Genomic DNA, 20,882 nt, shown 5'->3' on the forward strand with positions numbered 1-20,882 from the left:
CCTAGACAACTTCATCAGCGGGAAGAACCAAGGGAGAGGGTCTCTCGAGGGTAGGTGGTGGTGGGTATCATCGGTTCATCGGTGCAGGAGAAGATCGCCATGGAAGGAAACCTGTTTACGGTTTGTTAAACGCTTCCAGAGCTAGCGGTGACTGATCGTCGGAACCACTTCAAGCCATAAAACTGGTGCAAAAGCAACCCCCGAAAAGAGAAGAGGTAGAACGGCCCAAAGCAAGCAGCAAATGGTAGCAAAGACGCAGAAGAAGAAATCTTAATCATAATCGGCTCCAATTATAGATGATTTCACAGTCAAAATGTTTCTATCAGCAGTGGTCTTCGTTCCATTTTTCCCACTTCCTTTTTGGCTGTGTTGTGGCTTTCTGTGCTAACCATCTGCGTTTTTTAAGAAACATGTACTTCTTTTTCTCTGCCCGAGGAATTTAAACACTTTTACAATGTCACTGCAGTGGGCTTGTACCGGGCCGGTTCTCCTGGAAGGGCGTATGCAATTAAGTTAATTAACTTCGTACACCGAACGATGCTACTGTGGTGGCAGCTGACGACACTACCATCACTCACAACGCACAGTCAGCCTCCCACGAAATCAGACCCCACGAACAAATGGATTCCATTTCCTGTGCCACTTCGCATCTCGCATCTCGCTGTAGCCATCAGCATGACAAACAACTAATCAAGTGAGTGACAAATTTCTCAATCAAGGTGCTACCGGTGCGCCCAGGCTCCTCTAGACATTGAACCCCGGGACCTCGAAGGGGGTAACATCCGGAGTGTGTGCTGGTTGCAAGATCCCACCTAACGCGCATTCACAGCGCTTGTCTGTCGAGATGGTCGATGTGAAGCAGCGATTCCCGCAACGGCAAGGTAATAACCATTCAATCCGGCCAGGAGTGGTACTTGGAACACTAGACAGTCGAGTATCGAGTAAAGGTTTTATCTTCCGGGGCTATTGAGTGTTGAGGCTGTGTTTTGGCTCGACAGGAAGAGTTGTGAGACTGTGTCAATTAAGCGTTGTTCAATCATCCGAACACGCTGGAAACAAACAAAATTATGCCAAACGATTATGTTTTCAAGCAGTTCTGGGAAGGTTTTCTCTGGTTTTTTGTTATAATTTTAAAGAAATAATCTTTCTTAATCTTAATCATAATCCAAATAATAAATATAAGCAATTTAATGAGAACAAAATGCGTAAAGCTGTAATGTCCCACATCCATACAGAGCTATGGCCATGGAACGACCCAACGCAAATGGCGGAATTAATCCATTTCTCGGTTCCAATTTCTTGTAACATATAAACCAGTGGTGAGAAAACTTTTCGGAGCCAAGGGCCACATGGTATGAGTTTTAATGAGCAAATACATTAAATTTGGTACTTCAATTTCAACACTGTGTGACGAAACTTCAGAGTGTATGAGAAGATATACACCAAATCAACCCGAGTTGAGTAATAGAATCAACCAAATGAACTATAAACCGATAGTACCCGATTGCAACGGGTATAGAAATATCCCAAATTCTCATTTTATCCAAGGAAATGTTGAACAATGTCCAGAGTTTAAGCAAATTTTCTTATCAATCTGCAATCAATCAGACACAACAACCTCAAGAGGCCTTCTTCTTATTCTTCTTCTTCGCGTAACGACATCATGCCTGCCAGTTCTGACTTCCGGATAGTCCAGATGATAGACGGATAATCAGTCCTTGCTACGGGGGAATGCTCCGGATGGGGTTTTGGACCGGTCCTATCGTGTGAAGATCGATGCCACAATCAATACACTATCGGGCCGCCTCTCAAGAGGTCTGCCATTTCGGGGTTTCTCAAAGGTAAAGATCATTACTGGAAGTACCAAAGACTGTTCTAAATAATTCACTAGAGTTAGTAAATCAAACATGTGTAAAATGTAACTCAAAAATACAATTCAAATACTCTACATCCATATTGTACTGAGTATTTACGGGCTGTAGTGTACAGTTGTAAAAATATTCCTGAAGTATCCATTCAATATTTCAAAAATATTGAAGGTAATTGTCATTATTTGAATAGAGCAAAAATGTGTCCAGCACCGCTCCTGATAGTGCCGATTCCAGAAGATCTTGATCGAGGATGATTGAATAAAACTCCAACTCATCTATAAAGCTGTTTACATAAGGTTTGATTTGGAATGTTGTGATCGGTAACGAATTGGATGATTATATACCACATTTTATCTAGAATTTCTTATTGTTAATAGATGTAAAAGCATAAATTAAACATATCCTCGTATGTTGATACTTTTCATCCGTTAAGAATTAACAACAGTGTTTCGTATAACATTCTTCCTTGATATTCAAATTGAATTTAAAAGATTTATTTCTGCAACTTGTTTGCTGATTTGAGTTCAAGTATCTATTTTGATATAGCAACACAATTGTGGCAATCATAAATAATGTTTAAATTAAAAGTTTGTGCATATTACTTAAAATGATCGCACATTAGACTGTTAACAAAACAAAACTATTAACTTGAATAGGAGTGTATTATATCCAAAACCCGAAACAAAATAAAGCTTACGATCTACGCCTGATGGTGCATTGTGTCTATTATGCTTCCGAAACACAAAGAAAAACCCCATCTTCTTCAAACCGATCGCGTACGAATCTGATCGCGGCGTACCGTACCGCCACGGTACCGGCCATTTATCCCCATAATTGAAACTCACCTGTGTCGTGGGTGGACTGGCTTGTGACAAATGGCTTCCTAAATGGTAGGGAGCGCCCGGCGCGAAGTAGCTCGGCGTAATACCTACGGGCGAGAAATCCGATGTGAGAGCCAGGAAGCGGAGGTGTTTGGCCGACAGGTTGGGCCCGGCCGTATACTTACCGGCACGCAGCGCATCGACGGGCACCGATGGGTACGTCATCGGGTACGGGTATCCGTCGCGCCGGATCGGTTTCGGCTTCCGGCGCGGCCGATACTTGTAGTCCGGGTGCTCCTTCATGTGCATCGCCCGCAGACGCTTCGCTTCGTCGATGAAGGGTCGCTTCTCGTCTTCGGTTAATAGCTTCCATTCAGCACCTTTGTGGAGGATGGAAAATGACTCAATTAGACGACTTTTGATAAATCTTGTACGGGACATGTTAATCAAGTGATTTCGTCAGTTCGCTGTGTCAAAAAAAGGCTTTATGAAGCAATGAAAAATACCTTTATTTATACTCCTTATTATAAAAAAACACACAATAACAGCAGATTGGAGGAAAAATGTTCGATCAGGAGTCGATTTCATTATTTTACTCACAAGCCTATTGACTACAATGCTTAATGTTAGCTTCAACCATCCCCTGACGGTATTGCTGATGGATTGGATATCAATCCAGCTGAAGCAGAAATAGTTGAGGCTCTATTCAATCCAATTCCGCTGCTTAGCCCTTGATTGGTTTCCCATTAATTTTGCAAAAACCAGAAACGCAAACTCTACAATAATTTGTAAACAGTGCAGCGGCAACACACAAAACTCCTGCATACTCCAACTGCCCTAAACAATTTAACCTACCGGATTGAACCCACCGCGTATAAGGCGCATTGTTACAGCAAGAAAAAAAACACCCCCCGATCGACAAGCATATGATTCCGGTGCAAATAGTGCACATCCACACAATCCCTTACAATCAGTCGGCAATGTACGCAGGGCGCCTCATGTTCGGCCAGCTATCGCGCATTGTAAACAAATCACACCATTGTTTCCGAACGTTGGACGCAAAGATGAGAATCATTCCGGAAATTGAACTCCGCAGGATGAGAGTGTCCTCCCGCCCGCCCGGTGGTGGGTGTACAGGGACCCGATTACACGTCATGCCAGCAAAACTACAAATATTTGCTCACATCCTTAACAACAATGACGCTGCACCATTTTGTCCCGTCCATCGCATCACCCTCTTGGTCCTGTGTGTGTGTTTTTTTCCCCTATGCCTTGCCGGTGGCCAGAGGGTTTAAATCATACCCGTGAACCCGTAAAGTGAAGTGGTTTCCCTTCCGCCGCCAAAGCCCAAGGAGCGGTTTCGGAACTACGGCCAACCGATTTGCGCATAACGAAGGTTGGCAAGTTGTGAAGTGTTCGTTTTCGGGAAAAATGCACTAGACATGCTTACACGCTGCACTGGGCAATTGCAGTTCTGCAAACAAATGGACGACGGTGTGTGTGTGTTTTGACTGCTAGCAATATGTTTTTATTCACCAAACTTCTCTGCTCTGTTCCAATCATTATAAAGCGTTGTTTAACATTGATGTATGAAATGGTTTGTTTCGGAACAGTATGTAGAGTCCACATCAGGGAGGGGAATTTTTTGGTGGCATGTAATTCCAGCAACATAACTATCGTCGTCTAGGAAAGTTTTGAGTTCCATTTAAAAAAAACTCCCCGTTTGCATCACAACAGAGTATACGCTTCAACGATCATCGGGTAGAGTGATCACGATTGACTAAATTTGCGTTCGGCTGTGGAGTTCGATCGGGTGAATTGGTAGAGCTGATGTAGTTCGTTCAAGCTACTCTTCACGATGCACTAATGCTTGCTGGAGTGCTCAAGTGCGTCCAAGTGGTGCGCTAAACGTACTAAAAACCTTCAACGGTCAGTGGTGTAGAACAATGAAACAAGAATTAAAATCGGAAATAGAATTCCTATTCCTGTGAATTTCCTATTCCTTTCTGATGTTCAATGCCTACATGGATGTATTTTCTGATGAAGTACTAAATTTGGTAGCAATGTACTAAAATGTAGAGATGCACTTGTACTAAGTAGTAAGGCAAACACATCGGTTTTAGAATTTAGAATTTTAATACAAAAATACTTTTACAACTACAATGTCTGAGCATGATCGAATCAGAACAATCAGTAGAGTATGATTTACTTGTTTTTATTCCTTCACTAGGTAAAATGGTATCCATATCTTTAGTGCATCTTGCCGAATTAATGTGAGACAAAAGTTTAGACCTTAAATATACGTGATACACATCGAGTTACCGAGCCACCACGATATCGACTCGAAGTTCGAGTCTCGAACCGATATTAGGGGCAGATCATACCAAAAGTTAGAAAGCTTAAGTTTTTAGCCTGTACCTGGCAAATAATGCAGGTACCGGGCTGTATTCGTGAAGGACATGGCATTTTGACATAAAGAATGACACATGGGCTCAATTTTGTGGGATTATAATTTGAGAAAAATCGATTAGAAATTTAGAAATATAATTTTAATTTCAATTCATTTGAAATAATATATAAGTCTGATTATTAACTTACCTTGGCTTGCCATTTCCAAGCCTGGAAACGTCAAAACGCATACAAAAAAAACTGGCTTAGAGTATGATTCCGTCCATTGATTGTTTAAAAAAAAGATTCTAATAATACCAAGCAGATGTGGCAACAAATCATCAAATATTAGAAGAACCCCGATTCAGATTTTTCTGTGTAGAACTGGCTTAACCTTGTGAAGTTTAAAGTCGACCAGATCACCCAATTGAGATGTAACTCCACCACTCATTGGCGACTCCAAAATCTGTACTAAACTCCAGAATTTCAGTTGTTGCACGAGTTAAGGCTCTGTTGCTAAAATTGTATCAGGTGAATCTTAAGGAATGACAAAGGTATACGTGTGGATGGACTTCTAGCCGGTATGAAGGTAGTGCTTTCCATCTGGTCCATCTACTTTAACGATTATAAGCACTAGAAGCGACAAGGTTTTAATATTATATAAAACTTAGCCAATTTCCAGTGTACTTGAGATTCGTTGCAAATTCATTCTCTTTGTGCCCAAATGTTATGCGAAGTGAGGATGAAATGCTCATAATTAGTATGAAGTTATGACACTCGTTTTATAACATTTTATCGTAGGTGATATGATTAATTCCCTCTTTTTATAGCAGAGTCAATTATAATTATGTTAAAAACACCCGTAAACGAGTGTACTAATCGTGTATATGCAATATAAGTAGATGGAGACCCTACTCATATTTTGTTTCATCAACTCTAAAACAATACGCACAACCTGACATGCCTGCACGTCTCTCGCCAGCCCTAACTTTCCCATCATTTGGTTCGCTGCTTAATAATTCCAATCAAAAACAAACCACCGAGCACGCGCAGGAAATATGGCCAGCACTGTTTGTTTGCGCTGGTGGTTTGTTAGTTTGGAGTGCACTTTCCAATTTGTGTAATGTTACCAGAATTTAGCACCTGCCACACACAACAATGTGTCCATCGAAACGTGCTCATCGATCGCTGAGGGGTAGGGGGGGTTAGATTTGTAGTGAGTGACATTACTATTCCCCCGATTCCGATGCTGCTGTCAGTTGCGTGCGGCATTTTGCCATTGTTACGTGATGTGCGGTCGGTCCGTAATCAGGTCCGTATGCGAGCTAGGCATGATCTCAATTAATTAATACAATCAACCCCGTCGACGTGTCGGTGTTATCCGTCGGTGTTTTGTCGTTGGTTGGGTTGCTCCCAGCGTTGCTGCATGTGATTTGCTTTCGATTTATTAATGCACAAGCAGAGTACGACGGCTTTGTGTTACAGTTCGTGCGCCGCGTTGACGGGTGGCATCATCCTTTTTCGGGGTGATGGAACGAGAGTCCTTGAGCGATGTATCCATCTCGCCAAGAGCACTCGTCCTCTCTCTCTCTCTCTCGCGTTTGGCAAACGGTAGCGTGTACACTAGAATACCGTAAGCGAGATTTGCACGAGTGCCCAACAATGGCGAATTTCCACCTGAAAGGAGCACTTTTCAATCACATTCATGGATATGGCGTCCCGTTTCTTCACCATCCACTGGGGGCTGAAAACCCTCGAACCGGCGCATTCCTTCCACCTGGTTCGGGCATGAAATGGGAGTTTCAATACAGACGGTGTACGGTTTCCCTGTTGCACCGGTGGAAACAAAGTGAAATCTTCTTGCCAGTCCCGTCACAACCGGATGAAGAAATAATCTCGGATATCCTTGTACACTTCCTCTAATTTCCTCCGTCAGGGTATTGTCTTCGGTAGTTCTCCCTTCCTTTCATATCTCTTCCATTGTCTCTCTCTCCTTCCCCGTTCTTGAAGGGAAAATCCACCGGAAAAGCGTACGCTATGCTTGGCGCACTACAACATTCACCGAGCAACGCAACATTTTCCAGCAACAAACAGGTGAAGAAACGTCGCTTACATTACTTTGCGAGCACAATGGTCCTTCGATCTTGAAGGAAAAACGGGACGAAACTTACTCTCCCCACATTCCGGCCACAATGCGGCACACAATGATGGCAACACATGTTTCTATGCCATCCCACATCCGCCACCGAAAACTCCGAAATCAACACAATGTTCGAGCTAGAACCGTTTGCGTGCCACTATTTTGCTGCTGTCTCTGCGCGTACACTCGGCTCTGGGTGTGTGAAGTGGATCTTTTCACTACTTCCCAACACACCATACCCATCGGTGCGCATCGTAGTGGAAGTTTTCCCGAGCTGAAAATTCACTTCCGCTCGGTTGGAAACAATGCCATTTTGCAATGGACCCCATCCGTGCTCTAGCCTCATTCGGCTCCAGTGCAGTAGCGCGCACTGCAGCCACTATTTGTGAGTACTCACATCGCACCCCGCCCCCCCCCCCCCCCCCCCCTCCCCCAGTTGTCCAGCTGCCTTGTCGGCATGGAGCCATCACAGCGCGTAGTAGCATGCTGCTGAATGTGGGGCAGCCTGGCAGGACGCCCAATTCCGCTCCGTTGCTCTTCATTTCCGGCTTCTGCCATTCCGCAGCCAGGAAACCCGATGCAAACCGAAGGGCATTGCGTAATACGGCCCCGCCCGTGCAGAGCAACGTACAATGGCGACGTCACAATCAACACAACGTGGTGCGCTCCGTGCACAATGGTGCCTTGAATAATGTTTTAAAATTCGGAACAATGGAATGCATCATTCTGCATTCTGTTTGTTGCCATTTGTAAAACCACTGCGCCCATAACCGAAAGGATGTCGTTTTCTCGCGAGCAATGCTTTCCAGCGGGGTTTTTGCATTAAGAGTTGAAAAGATATTGTTCTACTGAAAATTTCTTCTACTGCAGATAACTATTTTAGAATAACATTATTCATCTGGCAATTCTAAATAATGCAATATCAGGAATACGATTGGTAAAATTTAATTATCTCAGCTGTTTTAACTAGGTCTCAGCACTTTAAGAGATAAAGATTATCAACCAAAAGACTCAATCCTTCATTTTTAAGGGTTTTTTTAGCATTTCTGGACGTTGTGCAAGTTAAACTAGAATCAACCAGTTTGGATCTAGAACCATACGCACTTTATGAAGCTTTTGGCAACAGAAATCGTTTATGTTTAAAGCTTTTCCGACTGACATGTAGAAAGCTTCCCAAATATGTGAATACGGTCTACGCATTAGTGAATGTGGAGCAAGGTGGAGAATTTTGACAGAGTTAGCTAGCTTTTCGAGTTTAAAAATCAATTCTATTCCTGATTCTATTTAACTAATCTAATCGAGAAAGCTTGATAAAAATCAAATTCACTTTGATCAAGACCCCACAAGAACGTGGGCAAGATGCTTCATTAACTTAAACATTTTCTATATAAATATTTAAAAATGTTTACCCCATGAATTTGAAAACTCTGGAAGAATCGCCCCTGATGGGAGTCTACTGTATGACATTAAAATTCATTTCTTTTATATTCATTTCCGTATTATTTGACGTTCTTGACAAAAATCTCAAAGATCTTCCTTTAATGCTGAGGAATGAATCTAACACACATTAAAGGACCTCAGAAATGGAGGGTTTCTTAATTCTTTGGCTTTTGTCCTCAGAAATGGTGGGGATTCTTCGGAAGCTAATTAATGTTTCGAAATACTCAGAAATGATAGGATTCCTAATTCTCTACAATTTGATGTAGTTCATATAATTACATGGTTTAGATATATTCAGATCATAACTCAAATTTCTTTTCTTCTTCTTGTTATTCTTCTTGTTCTTTTTCTTGTTGTTGTTGTTGTTCTTGTTCTTTAGTGGCTCTACAACTTCAGAGGTCTAGCTATTCTGCCATTAAAGACCTGCTTCTACCTTATTCACCCGTGGCTGGTTAGTCGTTCCAGCGTACGAGGTTTTGGTCCGAAGGGGATTTTGTACCGATCCAGTCGTGTGGAACCATTACAGCTACCGAGCGCACCTAAAATTTTCTCAACTTGATATTGTAGTTTACGTTGTAATTTAAATGACCAAGCCTCCAACTGCAGAGGTTCAAGTTGTTGCCGTCAAGGTGCAGATGGTTAACGAACAGAATTTTCAATTTAAATTAACCTTCTTGGTATCTTCTCTTCTTCTTTCAAGGATTAAAACAATATTAGGATTTTTTTTTTGCAGAATTTCGAGGCCAAAAACACTTGATTTACATTTTTAAAAAATAGGATAACTATTAAAAATATAAACTTTAGAAATGAAAGACTTCGCTTGTACATCCGTTTGAATCTCCCTCAAAGATGTTCAGGAATTACTTTTATTTAACCACACAAAAACCCCATTTTTCTGTTGGAAGATCTGCTGTGGCTAAGATATTTAACACACACACACACACAAAACTATGGAACGCTAAACTTGTGTGCATACATTGTTTACCCGAGCCCACTGCAAAATCGAACGCGCACCGCACCGAAACAATCGATAGCCATCGGAACCGTACTCGGCAAACACCGCCAACAGGCGCCACGTTCCCATGAACGAACGGCGTCATATTGTGCGCTCTGTTACGTTTTGCCACGTCATCAAACACCGATTTCCGATGCTGCCCGTGACATGTTGCCAAACAGTGTTGCCCCGTCAACGAGACCCGTCGAAGCGCATCGAAACATCCGTCAGGCAGCGAACCCTCGAGACGAGATAATAAATTCAAACCCAACTAATCCAAATTATCATATTTCCACTACGGCTGCGGTGTGTTCCTCCTTCGGGAGGATGTTTTTTTTTTGTTTTGCTTTCTCCAGCAGCGTACCACGAGACAGGGCCCCAGCGTAAAGCCCTATCTGTGAGCGACAACGTCCGCGCGCTACCGACGGCTACCGGCACGTGACTCAGATTAACCCTCTTCTCAACACATCATTTAATCGAAATCGGTTTTAATTGAATGATAATATAAATTGAATTCACCAAACGTAGACGCACACACACACACACAAAAGGGATGCTCACCCGTCTCAGTGTAGGGCTGCAAAACAAAACGCCACCGCATGCAATCGCTGCCTTCGGTTGTCAAATCTGTGCGAAGCAACAAGCGCTAAACTAAGCGCTGGATAAAAGAAACGCGCGAGAGCCCGAGAGTGCAAGGACACGTCGCGCGCCGGGTAAGGGTTAAGGATTTTAAATTTGTAAATTGACCTTCGCAGCAAGCGTCAACTGCAGCGCAACCGAAGGGAATCACCGGCGGAGGCCGCTTTTACGTGTCAAGCGCGAGATGCGAACATCGCGAACATGACATTTGCGGCGTAATGTCACGTGCCGCTGTCACTCCTTCCGGTTGTGACGTAGCTTGGGTAGCGGATCTCTGTGCCGTTCGGGTTCGTCCTCCTCCCGGAGCTGTAGCGGATATTTCGAAGCCGTTCGAGCGAAGTGTGTGCAATTTTCTAAATTGAAGTCAAACTCATGTCAACTAATGGAATGGACACGGGAAAAAGGGATTTAGCCGTTAAAACAGTGGTTCGTTGGTTGGTGGAAACATTTCAAATCACTCATAAAATGCTAAGTGCTTTCGAGCAATGAATGCGAGCAATTTATGTAAAATGTTCGGTTTTCGGCTTGAGTGGGGTTTTATTTTTTCTAGCAGGATGTAAATGTTTTTAAGTCTGCTTGTGCTAAATGCAACAGGATATCCGCTTCGTTACCACCAACACAACCAGACGATTAATGTGTTAATGATGAGTGCGAAAAAATAATAATTACTCAACCGAAGCTACCACATGCGCAGCTTAAGCAGTCCTTAACCGACTGTCTTTAACTTTTTTATACATAAATCTTTTAGTATTGTTCCAACAGGAGTGCCAACAGGGTCTTCAACATCTTCCTGAAGGTTAAAATTTGAATTTAATATAATGTTTCTTCACAAGTTGTTCTTTGTTCATTCTAATTATAAAGTCATTCTTTTATTTATGTGTAACTGGTAGATTTTTATTTTATTTTATAACTCAAACTATTGACTCGAAACTAAAATGATGATTTAATTATGCGAACTAGTTTGTGATTCAAGATTAAGCTTCTTGTAACCTCCTAAACTGTTTGAAAACAAAATTTTAAAACGTTAAATATACTTGAAATGTACTTATCTTCTTAATGTTGAATATTTTACTAATTTTTATGTTTTAATAATATTCTAAAAATTAAATCTTTCTGAAGTACTAATTGACAAAATTAGTCCAAAATCTGAACATACATGTTGTTGCATATGCATTTACGATAAAAAAGTTTGTTATTTATTATTTAAAATTCTTACAAGTAAAGACTGATCCAAAATTTCGATCTTGAAAAGCTCGTGATGTTGTGGTATTTATAATTATAAACAGAACATTTTATTAGTTGCAATATTTTATTGATTTTCAATAGAGTTTAATAATGGAATTTCAACGGTTGTATTACATTTCCTATTTCATGTTTATTATAACCATCAGCTTCGAGTTGCTCATCGCCTGTCCTCCAACTAAAGAAAAAGTCATTTAAAAATTTCAAATTTGCAGAGTTTAAAGAAACATGCGTAAGAATACATTTTAAATTTTCATCATCGTTATCGTTGTGATTTAGACTTGATTGGTTCAGCAAGTTAACGATATGTTCAAACTTATAAAAACAACAATCGTATTACATATTACATATTTCCTAATCAAAAAGTGTGTTTTGTGTACAGTTTCAAATCAGACTTGTTACGATTAAGAGGGCTCAGCAGTAAAATAATATTCACCATTCTTCTTAATACAATGCTCGCGACAACAAAAAAAAACCCCATCAGAGTAAAAAGAAAGTTTATAAAAACGAGAATACCTTCTATTGACACTTTTTCACTGACATTCCTTTCCATTTTTAGTCCACTGTGTTTAGCAAACATAAATCTTTCGGCAGTTTATTTGCATACCTATACGGTTCTTTCACGAAGCAACATAAACACACACGGAGAGCATAAATTGAACATCAGAACAAATATTCAATGTGAATGGAAATAAATTGTTACTCGAGTTTGGGGCTACCATTTGGGACTTTGTATGTTAGACGGGCAAGAAGGAAATGAAAAAAAAACAGCTACACATCAACATCCTCGCAACAGGGAATTGCTTGCTGTAACTTTTCGCTCCATTTTTTTTTTGTTTGCCCATTCAAATGTGCTTCTGCCGTACGCCATCGAGTTTTTGTGGCGGTATAAAAGTGAAAGGAGAATCAACCGTATCGACCGAAATTCCGGAAAACTCTACCACTACGCGCCCCCAGGAACACGCTACTTACATTTGCGTTAACGCAGTACTACCCCAACCCTACGCACGAGTCTGCACTTGTTTGGATATTTCGATAAGATTTCAATCAATCCAGTGTCTCAGTCACCTTGGCAAGGCCCGGCACCAGGGGGCTCCCTCGGTCACCTTTTCCTACCACCGAACGTATCGAACAGGAGGTGAACACCAGAAAGGAATTACTGACGCACAACACATGCGACATGTGACATTAGATCGGATAAGAGCGGTTTTGTAAAGCGGAAACAGCGACCATCGCCGCGCCCTTTTGCTGGTTGCCTTCGCTAAAAATGGGATTGTTTGGTACTACGGATACCCTTTTCATCGTAACGCGGGCGTCAGTAGCAGCAGCCTCACCCGGTGGGGTATTTTTTTTTTCGGGGTATGGGACATTTCATTGTTCACCAGTTCATAAACTACACCATCGCAGCGCCATTACCCACTGGTCATCCTGCTTTTGTGATAGGAAAACGTGGTTCTTTGTGCGAAAAATAAAGAAATGTTTCCTCGCACACACACATACACACCCGTCTGGTACGTGAAGCTGTACAAAATTGGTTAAATGAAGCCATAATCGATAATTGAGTGGCCATTCTCGGGACAGTCGAAGATGGTATCGCAAACACTGCCGCTGTACTGTGCACTCGGAAGTAATAGTAAACTCCGGCAAAGCAACGATGATTGTTTGTGAACCGCACCACTTCTCGCACTTCGCTTTGCTGAAGCACCTTCCACGATTGGCCGCATACAACGGCATTAGCGGCAACAAGGCACCAGTGTGCGTTTTTGTGACACACCATTGAGCCGCATCATTGCCGCCGAGAAAGTTCCCTTCACTGTGTGCTGTAAGTCCGCAGGACTCCCTTGTGCCAGAAGATGGGAACGGGCAAAGAAGCTGTCATTTGTGGACTGACACCGGCAATCACATCCTGATGGAAGTTAGCAATAGTGCAATTCTAGTGGATAAAGAGCTTCGTATTATAACTCTTTAGCTACCAGGGACATCAAACGCATTCCAAACATCCAGAACTTCGACGTTGATTAAGAATTCATAAAGACTTTAATGCTATTGCAGTAATAGACACGGAGTGGTGTGTTTTATGTGAGGAATATTTTATTCCAACAAGTTTTAGAAGTTCTTACCTTTCTTGTCTATAAAAGCTCTAGCATCACCAGCAGAACATCCTCACGGACAGTGCAAAAATGGAAGATGAGAATTCCTTTATATGAGGAGCCTATTCTTACTCAAGAGTATACCCGTTTGAGCCAATTTGTTCTCACACTAGATAGATGAATTATAAGAAATACCCTAAACTATACTACACAACTATGAAACGATCACGATTTGAAAGTCTCTCTACAGTCCAAGCACTAGTTCTAGGTTGGACGACCTAGAACCGTGTATAACCTTGCGAAACAAATACAAAAATCAATAAAAACTCCCAACAACATCTGTCAATTGCTCCTCTTTTCTAGCATCCAAGCTACCTGTATTTTGAATGATTCCGCTTCAGTGCCAACTCACGATAATTTATAGCACCTGCGTTAGATCGCAAGTATTATAGAAAAATTGAAAATAAACGAAGAGAAATTGTTTCATTAAGGACTGACTAGTGACCTTGAAGAGATATTACCTCTTCAGACGGAAGACTCAATCAAAAAAATCTAGAAATTAATCAACTATTCGTTAGCCGTGGGTCAAACGCAAAACATTTCTTTTATCTATAACTTATTCCTCTGTGTATAACTCCCGGGTACTACCGGGTAGTTTATGGAGATGATCGGACTTATATGAAAATCATTTAAAACTTGCCAGAGCTCTCTGTTGACAGAGATCAACAATGTAACAATCGTATTCTGGATTCTTTAAGATGCCGTGATATCCAAAGGAGAGTGAAAATCCTTGCTTCTCACAAAGGAGACAACGTTTTCCAGGCGAATTAACATCAAATTAGTGTACTAGAATGGAGACAACATTACACAAAATTATCTACTCACTAAACCATCCAAGCTTTATTTGAAACTTGCGCTAACCCCGCTCCAGTGATAGGGCGATGCAGCCTTACAGTTTTTGCTTCCATTATTATACGAAATAGAACACCCTTTCGCTCCACACAACATTCGTCTCGGTACACTAAAATGTTCCCTCTTCGTCCATGCTGCCGTCGGCTAATCCGTGCAGATATTCGATGAATTTGGGCAGGAAAATGTTCTTTCGCCATACTCTCTCCAGCTCCAATACCTCTTCAAACATCTCCTGCAGGAGCTGATAGTTTTCTCCTTCCTCTTCCATTGTTACAAGTGGAAGATATACCCGTTTGTAGTTTTCCTCTTGCCCGTCCGTCTCACAACCATGTTCGCTCTGGAAGCCGACGCTACACGCACAGGAACTATTGAAGTTTTCGTGAAAACACTGCAGACATTCTAGGTGAAACAGATACCCACAAGGGCTTAACCAGGCCGTGTGTGCCAAGAGTCCTTCACACAATTTGCAACAAGGGAACATGTTCCTAGCACTTTTCTTCTCCTTGTGTGTCTGATGAGCAGTGGCTGCTGCGATCGGTGCCGCTGATCAATGTTGTGCTTGAAAAATTTAACTCCAGCTCAAGGTCTATTGAGTAATGAGGTCTCGTAATAGGCAATGTTTACGTTGACATTTGGATTTAAATTTTGACAGCTAGATATCCTTGGCTATGTATTGGTAGATGGAAACTGTACCGGCAGTACCCAAAAGCACAAAAAGCTTTTTTGGTAGTATTTTCTTTGTAAAATTCAATTAAAAATATGATATCATGCAAGCAAAAACTAAAGCGACGCTATATTTTTCAAGCGTAAATAATGCCTGATTGTATTGTTTGAAAGTTGATATTGAGATGAAAGTTATAAAAGTGCGGGCGCCGGACCTTTTTTACGAACGGATAATATCGAGATAATACATTCATGTTATTGAAAAAAATTTCAGTTTTTCTTTATTTCATCAAACACGTAAAGGACATCGTTTCTGGACGCAACACCACCAATTTTTAAGTGTTATTTGCAATTTTATCCATTTTTTTTTTTGTAACTAGCTCAAACGATATTCAAGGATTATTTCTCCGTACCATCAACATTTCGCTTCGTACCTCTCTTTTTTGACCGGCGATGCTTGTTCGCATGACCACACTTGGTGCATTTTCCATCCACTATCAGATGCTGCATCATACGTAGCTCCTTTTGCACCTGTGCGATTTCATCCGTTAATTGACACAGTTCCTTTCTCTTCTGGCATTGCATTGCATCGTAGTTTAGGTAGATGCGCCGTAATCCACCTTCCACGCTTACGTTGGACGGGTTCCATCGTTCGCTGCACTTCGGTAACTCTCTGCTACCCAAGTTCGTGCATGGCGGGATGGGATTGTTCTTAAAACTGTTAATGCAGGTTTCATGGTACATATGACCACAGCTTGCCGCGATAACACCCTCAACCAACAGATGCTTACAGATGGGGCAAAACGGTAACATTGTAAGGCACCAACGCGTGCTACAGTTTGTTTTGCACTATAAAGGTTATGGTTGCTTTGATCGGTTGAAGTTCATGTTGAAAAGGACTTTTCATAATTTAAGCAACCACCAAAAAAAAGTGGTGGATTGCTACGATTCTCCACATTTTAATTTTAATACCATTCATACTACTAATCTCGCCCAGTTTTGAGATCTTTTACAACTATCCCCGGTAATTTTTAAAATCTTTTTCACAAATAAAATACTTTACTATTTAATTCAAAACAATATTATTTGATCACTTAATTTCCATTTTTAAATACAAAGACTAATATTAACAAATTTGTTCCTTACCGAGCCGTTTGGAGATTTCCGAGTTGTGCATTTTCGGGTTGTCCTGAGCAATTTTCCTTCGCTGTAACCGTGACCACACCATGAACGCGTTCATCGGTCGCTTTATGTGCTCCTCGGCCGGTTTCTTCAACATCGCCTGACCGAGCAGGCTGTGGAGGGACATTGCGGTCGGCAATCAGTAGAAGCGAAGGAAGGGATTGGTCCGTTATAAAGCGATAAATGCCGCGGTGGTAGGACGGTAGGACCAGCCTGCCATACCCCTTTCCCCCCCGGTACCTCCAATACTTACCCATTGCCGGCCGCACCGTTCAGCAGACCGCCAACGTTCTGGTGCAGGTTGGTCGTTTGTGAGTTGTGCAGCGCGTTCACGGATGAGGCATGCAAATTTTGCGTATGTAGTCCGAGCGAGTTCAGTGCGTGCGATGATTGATTCGAGAGGGCCTGCGATGTCGGTATGGATAGCGAATGCGAAAGCGATAATCCCGGTATCGATAGCGACGGTATTCGATCCATCATTTTGCCGTAGATCCGCTGGATCCGGTCGAGCGATGATGGGGAAGGATTGATGCGATAGGTACCGCTGCGGTCCGGCTGTGTGTCCTTGGGAACCGAAGCAATCAGCGCGTCTTCACGGTACGGTGCCGTTTGTGCTCTGCAATGGTACGGTACAGTGTTGTCGATTTGTTAGCCGAACGCCTGTCAGTAGCAATAATGGTTGAGGTTAAATTTAGCATAAATGTTATCACGCGTTAAACAGTGTAGTAGTGCGTTGCAATGGTTCATTTGCTAGATGACATTCGCCGCTGATTGATAAGATGTATTTGCTGCAAATGGATTGTATTAATTCTGCAGTATAATATATTTTTAAAAAGCGCTTTGTACAGTTTGGTACAAAGATTTGTTGAAAAGAATTAAAGAAGGATGTCACATGTTTGTCGTACAGTAATAATAACGATAATCCAATACAGTTGTCCAAACAGTAATACCATTTAGACACCAGGAGTACTTGTGTTTAATGATGTCTGATAATTAAAATACAACCCCAGGAACCTTGGAAAGATAAAGCTGTATAGGTGCGACCTTCAAGGTAGATCCTTCAAAACCCTGCACCTTCACGGCTGCTTATACCTAGGCAGAGACCTCAGTAAATGAATCGTCGTTGAGGTCGATAGAACCCGCACCGACATCTGGGAGGATCGCAAATACCCGACCAGCGGTTGGAGTAGAGGCATCCCATATACTTCCTAGCCAAGAGCTTCAGCGCGAAGCTTTTGAGGCTCTTTGGATGTACTACGAGATTCACATACTTTTTTTTTGGCGTATTGTACATTACTGAGGTTTTTAGTGAACGGACGGTGGCGGTTGACATGGTTTTCGTCAATTTGCTCTAGGTGAAGTCTAACAAGAATGCACTTTGTCTAAATTCCACAAAAACTCCAGATAGTAATGAAGTATATTTCCGTAAGTGCGTTATACAATCGTTGCCATGGACCTGTTCGATGGATCTTACCATGGATTTTTCAAAGACCTGTTGAATAGTTTTCTTGAATGTGTCTGAACCACAAATCTCAAATGGGTTTTGATGGTAGATTTCCCTCACGTCATCATGTGCTGAACACCAATTTCCCAACATTCTCTCTCTCTCTCTCTTATATGTAGAAGCTCTCTTATAATAGAAGCAGATCTCTGGCAACTAATAATATATTCTACTTAGGACTGATTGAATCTTCATGAATGCGGTTGTTCTTATGAAGAGTAATTTTGTTATTTCGTTGGAATGACTTAATGAAGACTGGATTGGATAGACTTAATGAAGTGATTCTGGTCACAACAACAGTACATTCTGGTCTTATGTAGAGAGGTTGAACATAAAGTATTAAGAGGTGTATGAACAGAGGATCGTTTTGTCAAGTTTTCTGTCAATTGGAATGCAGGAAAAGAGCTACTCTTCAAGAGTACTCCAATGTTGTTAGAGTTGAGAGTTATTATCGTTCATAAAAAAATCGTAGTAAAGTAAACACGAAAACATTTAACCGATTATAATATTTAAATCGCTCAGGCAAAACAATAAATAAATTTAGGAATAAAGGAAAAAAAATCCTCAAGAATTCTGAAAAGACACCATTCATTCGTACAAGCGGTACACCTCACGTGACATGATGATCTTTGCTAAACGATTAAAAACTCAAACACTCCCGATTACTTGTCCTATTCTGTTTTTTTTCTCTCTTTTATATCCAGCTGGAAATGAAACGACAAACGGCAGTGGACCGCCACGGTACGCAGCGCTGTCCTGCCAAGCCGTGTAAAAATATCCAATTTATGGTGAATATCTTGATGCTTTCTTGATCTTCCGCCGGACCTCGCGCTTTGTAAAGTGATATGCTTGTTTATCAGCGTCATCTTGCACGCACAGGGCGGTAAATCCCCCGCCCCCACCCCGCTTCGGGACGAAGATGGAATTGGAATCATGATTAACTTTAACATCCAATCAAACCGCCAACAACCGCCTTGTGGTATATGTAGATGAAAATAAAATTCAAGTAGCTATAAAACGGTGGGACACCCCGCCGAGTAGTTGGCCAATGGATGTATGTGTGTGTGTGTGTGTGTGTGTGTGTGGTTGTGCCTGAGGCCAAGATGGACGGTCGCGGTCATTTGCCCTGTTTCGGTTTTGCTACCGGTGATACCGGTGAGGTGCGAATTCTGCTTAGTGACGAAGCAGTAGCTATCTAGCATCATATAACGTGTTATTTTTGCTAGAAAGTCGAAAGAGAATGGAAAATTAAGCTCTATTTTTAGTGTATTTTTTATTACTTTTCATTAAATATGTAAGTTTTGAAGCTAAAGTAGGGGCACTTTTTTGTCTAAATTTAAGTGTCTTGAAGTAATAAAACTTCCTACATTGCTCACAACACAAACCTCCAAACAACGATTGACGCCACAATGTCTGACCGTAACGCCCAACCGACCGCCAAGCGAAGCGCTTGTCGCGATACTCGGGAACGCCGAAAAACAATCTGCCCGCCCAGCAAGGGTGCTGGAATGCAGACAAACGCACATTCCACAAGTCTCCCACATGTTCGCCGCCCGGCAAAAGAAGAAACATCATCGGAGGCCAGCAAGCAATTCCGATAGTCCGATCAAACGAATTCCTGAGTGACAGATTTAAGCACCACTTCTCAATGGGGGGGCGAGAGGGAGGCAGACTTTGGAAGGCATTCACGTCCGGTTCCTCATTGTTGGGAGCATCTCGGGTTTTTAACCGACATTCTTCCCCCGATTCCGACACGGTACAGAAACGAGTTTAAAGAGCCCTTGTGACGAGTGTATTCCAATTGGGATCGTTGTTTGGGAAGATTACTTTTTGAAAAACAATTCTATAGGCAGCAGAATGAGACACTTCCCACAAGTAATGGGAAAATGATTATTAAAGCCTTAGAAAGGCTTGATTGTAATATACGTTGTGTTAAAAAGCTCGTAATTTATTGTGTAATAATGGCTTGCGGGTACGAGAGAAAAGAAGACGTACAAGAGACAAAGCACACAGACACTAACCACACCGCATAAGCCGGAGGATTAAACATTCTTCGAAATTATGCACAATATTAAGCGCGAAAACAAGACGCTGTTGATGGGTCGTGCTTAACGCTACGTATCCTCTTCATATAAGCTCACCGGTTCGGTTAGAATCGGTACCCGACATCTCCGACACCAATCCCACCCGGCGACGTTGGTCGAAACAAGTTCCAATCGCCATCATTAATAAAAACTTAATTATTATTTATGGAAGATTTTGATTCGGTTTATTATGGTGCTTTCCCATCTACGGCATGCCGAGAGGTTGTTCGGTTTTTTTTTTCTTTTTTGGTACATTGTTCAGCTTTCAAACAACGCAACCGAACAGCATTCGGACGATTGTTTCCTTAATGGGAAGTGGTTTCCTTTCACACCTTCAATTACAAAATCCGATTGAAGCACAAACGGAACGAGTCAAATATTTGGAACATTTCGTCAACTGCTATTGTTTAGCCTATTGGACGCTATCGAAACAAGGGTTTAAGTAGTTTCAATACTGCATTTACAATCGAAACCTTCCCATCTTCGTTACTAAAGTTTTGTATTAACTTTCGATTCCTCCAGCATGGTCTTCCACTGTGCTGAAGAATGTTCTTAATCCTCCTGTCCCACCAAACCTGCGGGAGTAGCACACTCGAAACAATGATGCCGGAAAGTAGCAATTTAAATTTGAATATTAATGAAAGCCCAGCATCCGAACCCGGCACGTAAACAGCACGTAACGCCCAAAAACTCAAAGCCGAACCGGCATCGTACCGTGCCGGGTTTAATCAGGCTCCCGCGTGAACTTTGCCACGTTCACGCGTGAAACCAACGGCAACAGCAGCAACACCCTGATGATCATGCGGTGATCGCGCTATTCTTCATCAACCCGGCGAGGGGCATTCTCGTGTGTGTGTGTGCCCCGATCAACGGAAGCGGCGGCGTGCCTGGCGTGTCTGTCACTAAAAATAAAAC

At 42.0% G+C, this 20,882-nt stretch overlaps 1 protein-coding gene across 1 annotated transcript in view; it reads right to left on the reverse strand.

Moving 5' to 3' along the window:
* LOC128718661 (transcription factor SOX-1) overlaps window positions 1-20,882 on the reverse strand; it is a 121,275-nt gene that overhangs the window by 11,050 nt on the left and 89,343 nt on the right. Inside the window, exons 2-5 of the mRNA XM_053812281.1 lie at window positions 16,636-16,998; window positions 16,347-16,495; window positions 2,878-3,072; window positions 2,717-2,799 (exon numbers count right to left, since the gene is read on the reverse strand). Coding sequence (XP_053668256.1) covers window positions 2,717-2,799; window positions 2,878-3,072; window positions 16,347-16,495; window positions 16,636-16,998 — 790 coding nt within the window. The remainder of the gene's footprint in view (window positions 1-2,716; window positions 2,800-2,877; window positions 3,073-16,346; window positions 16,496-16,635; window positions 16,999-20,882) is intronic.

Source organism: Anopheles marshallii, chromosome 2 (assembly GCF_943734725.1).
Source record: "Anopheles marshallii chromosome 2, idAnoMarsDA_429_01, whole genome shotgun sequence".
Taxonomy (NCBI): domain Eukaryota; kingdom Metazoa; phylum Arthropoda; class Insecta; order Diptera; family Culicidae; genus Anopheles; species Anopheles marshallii.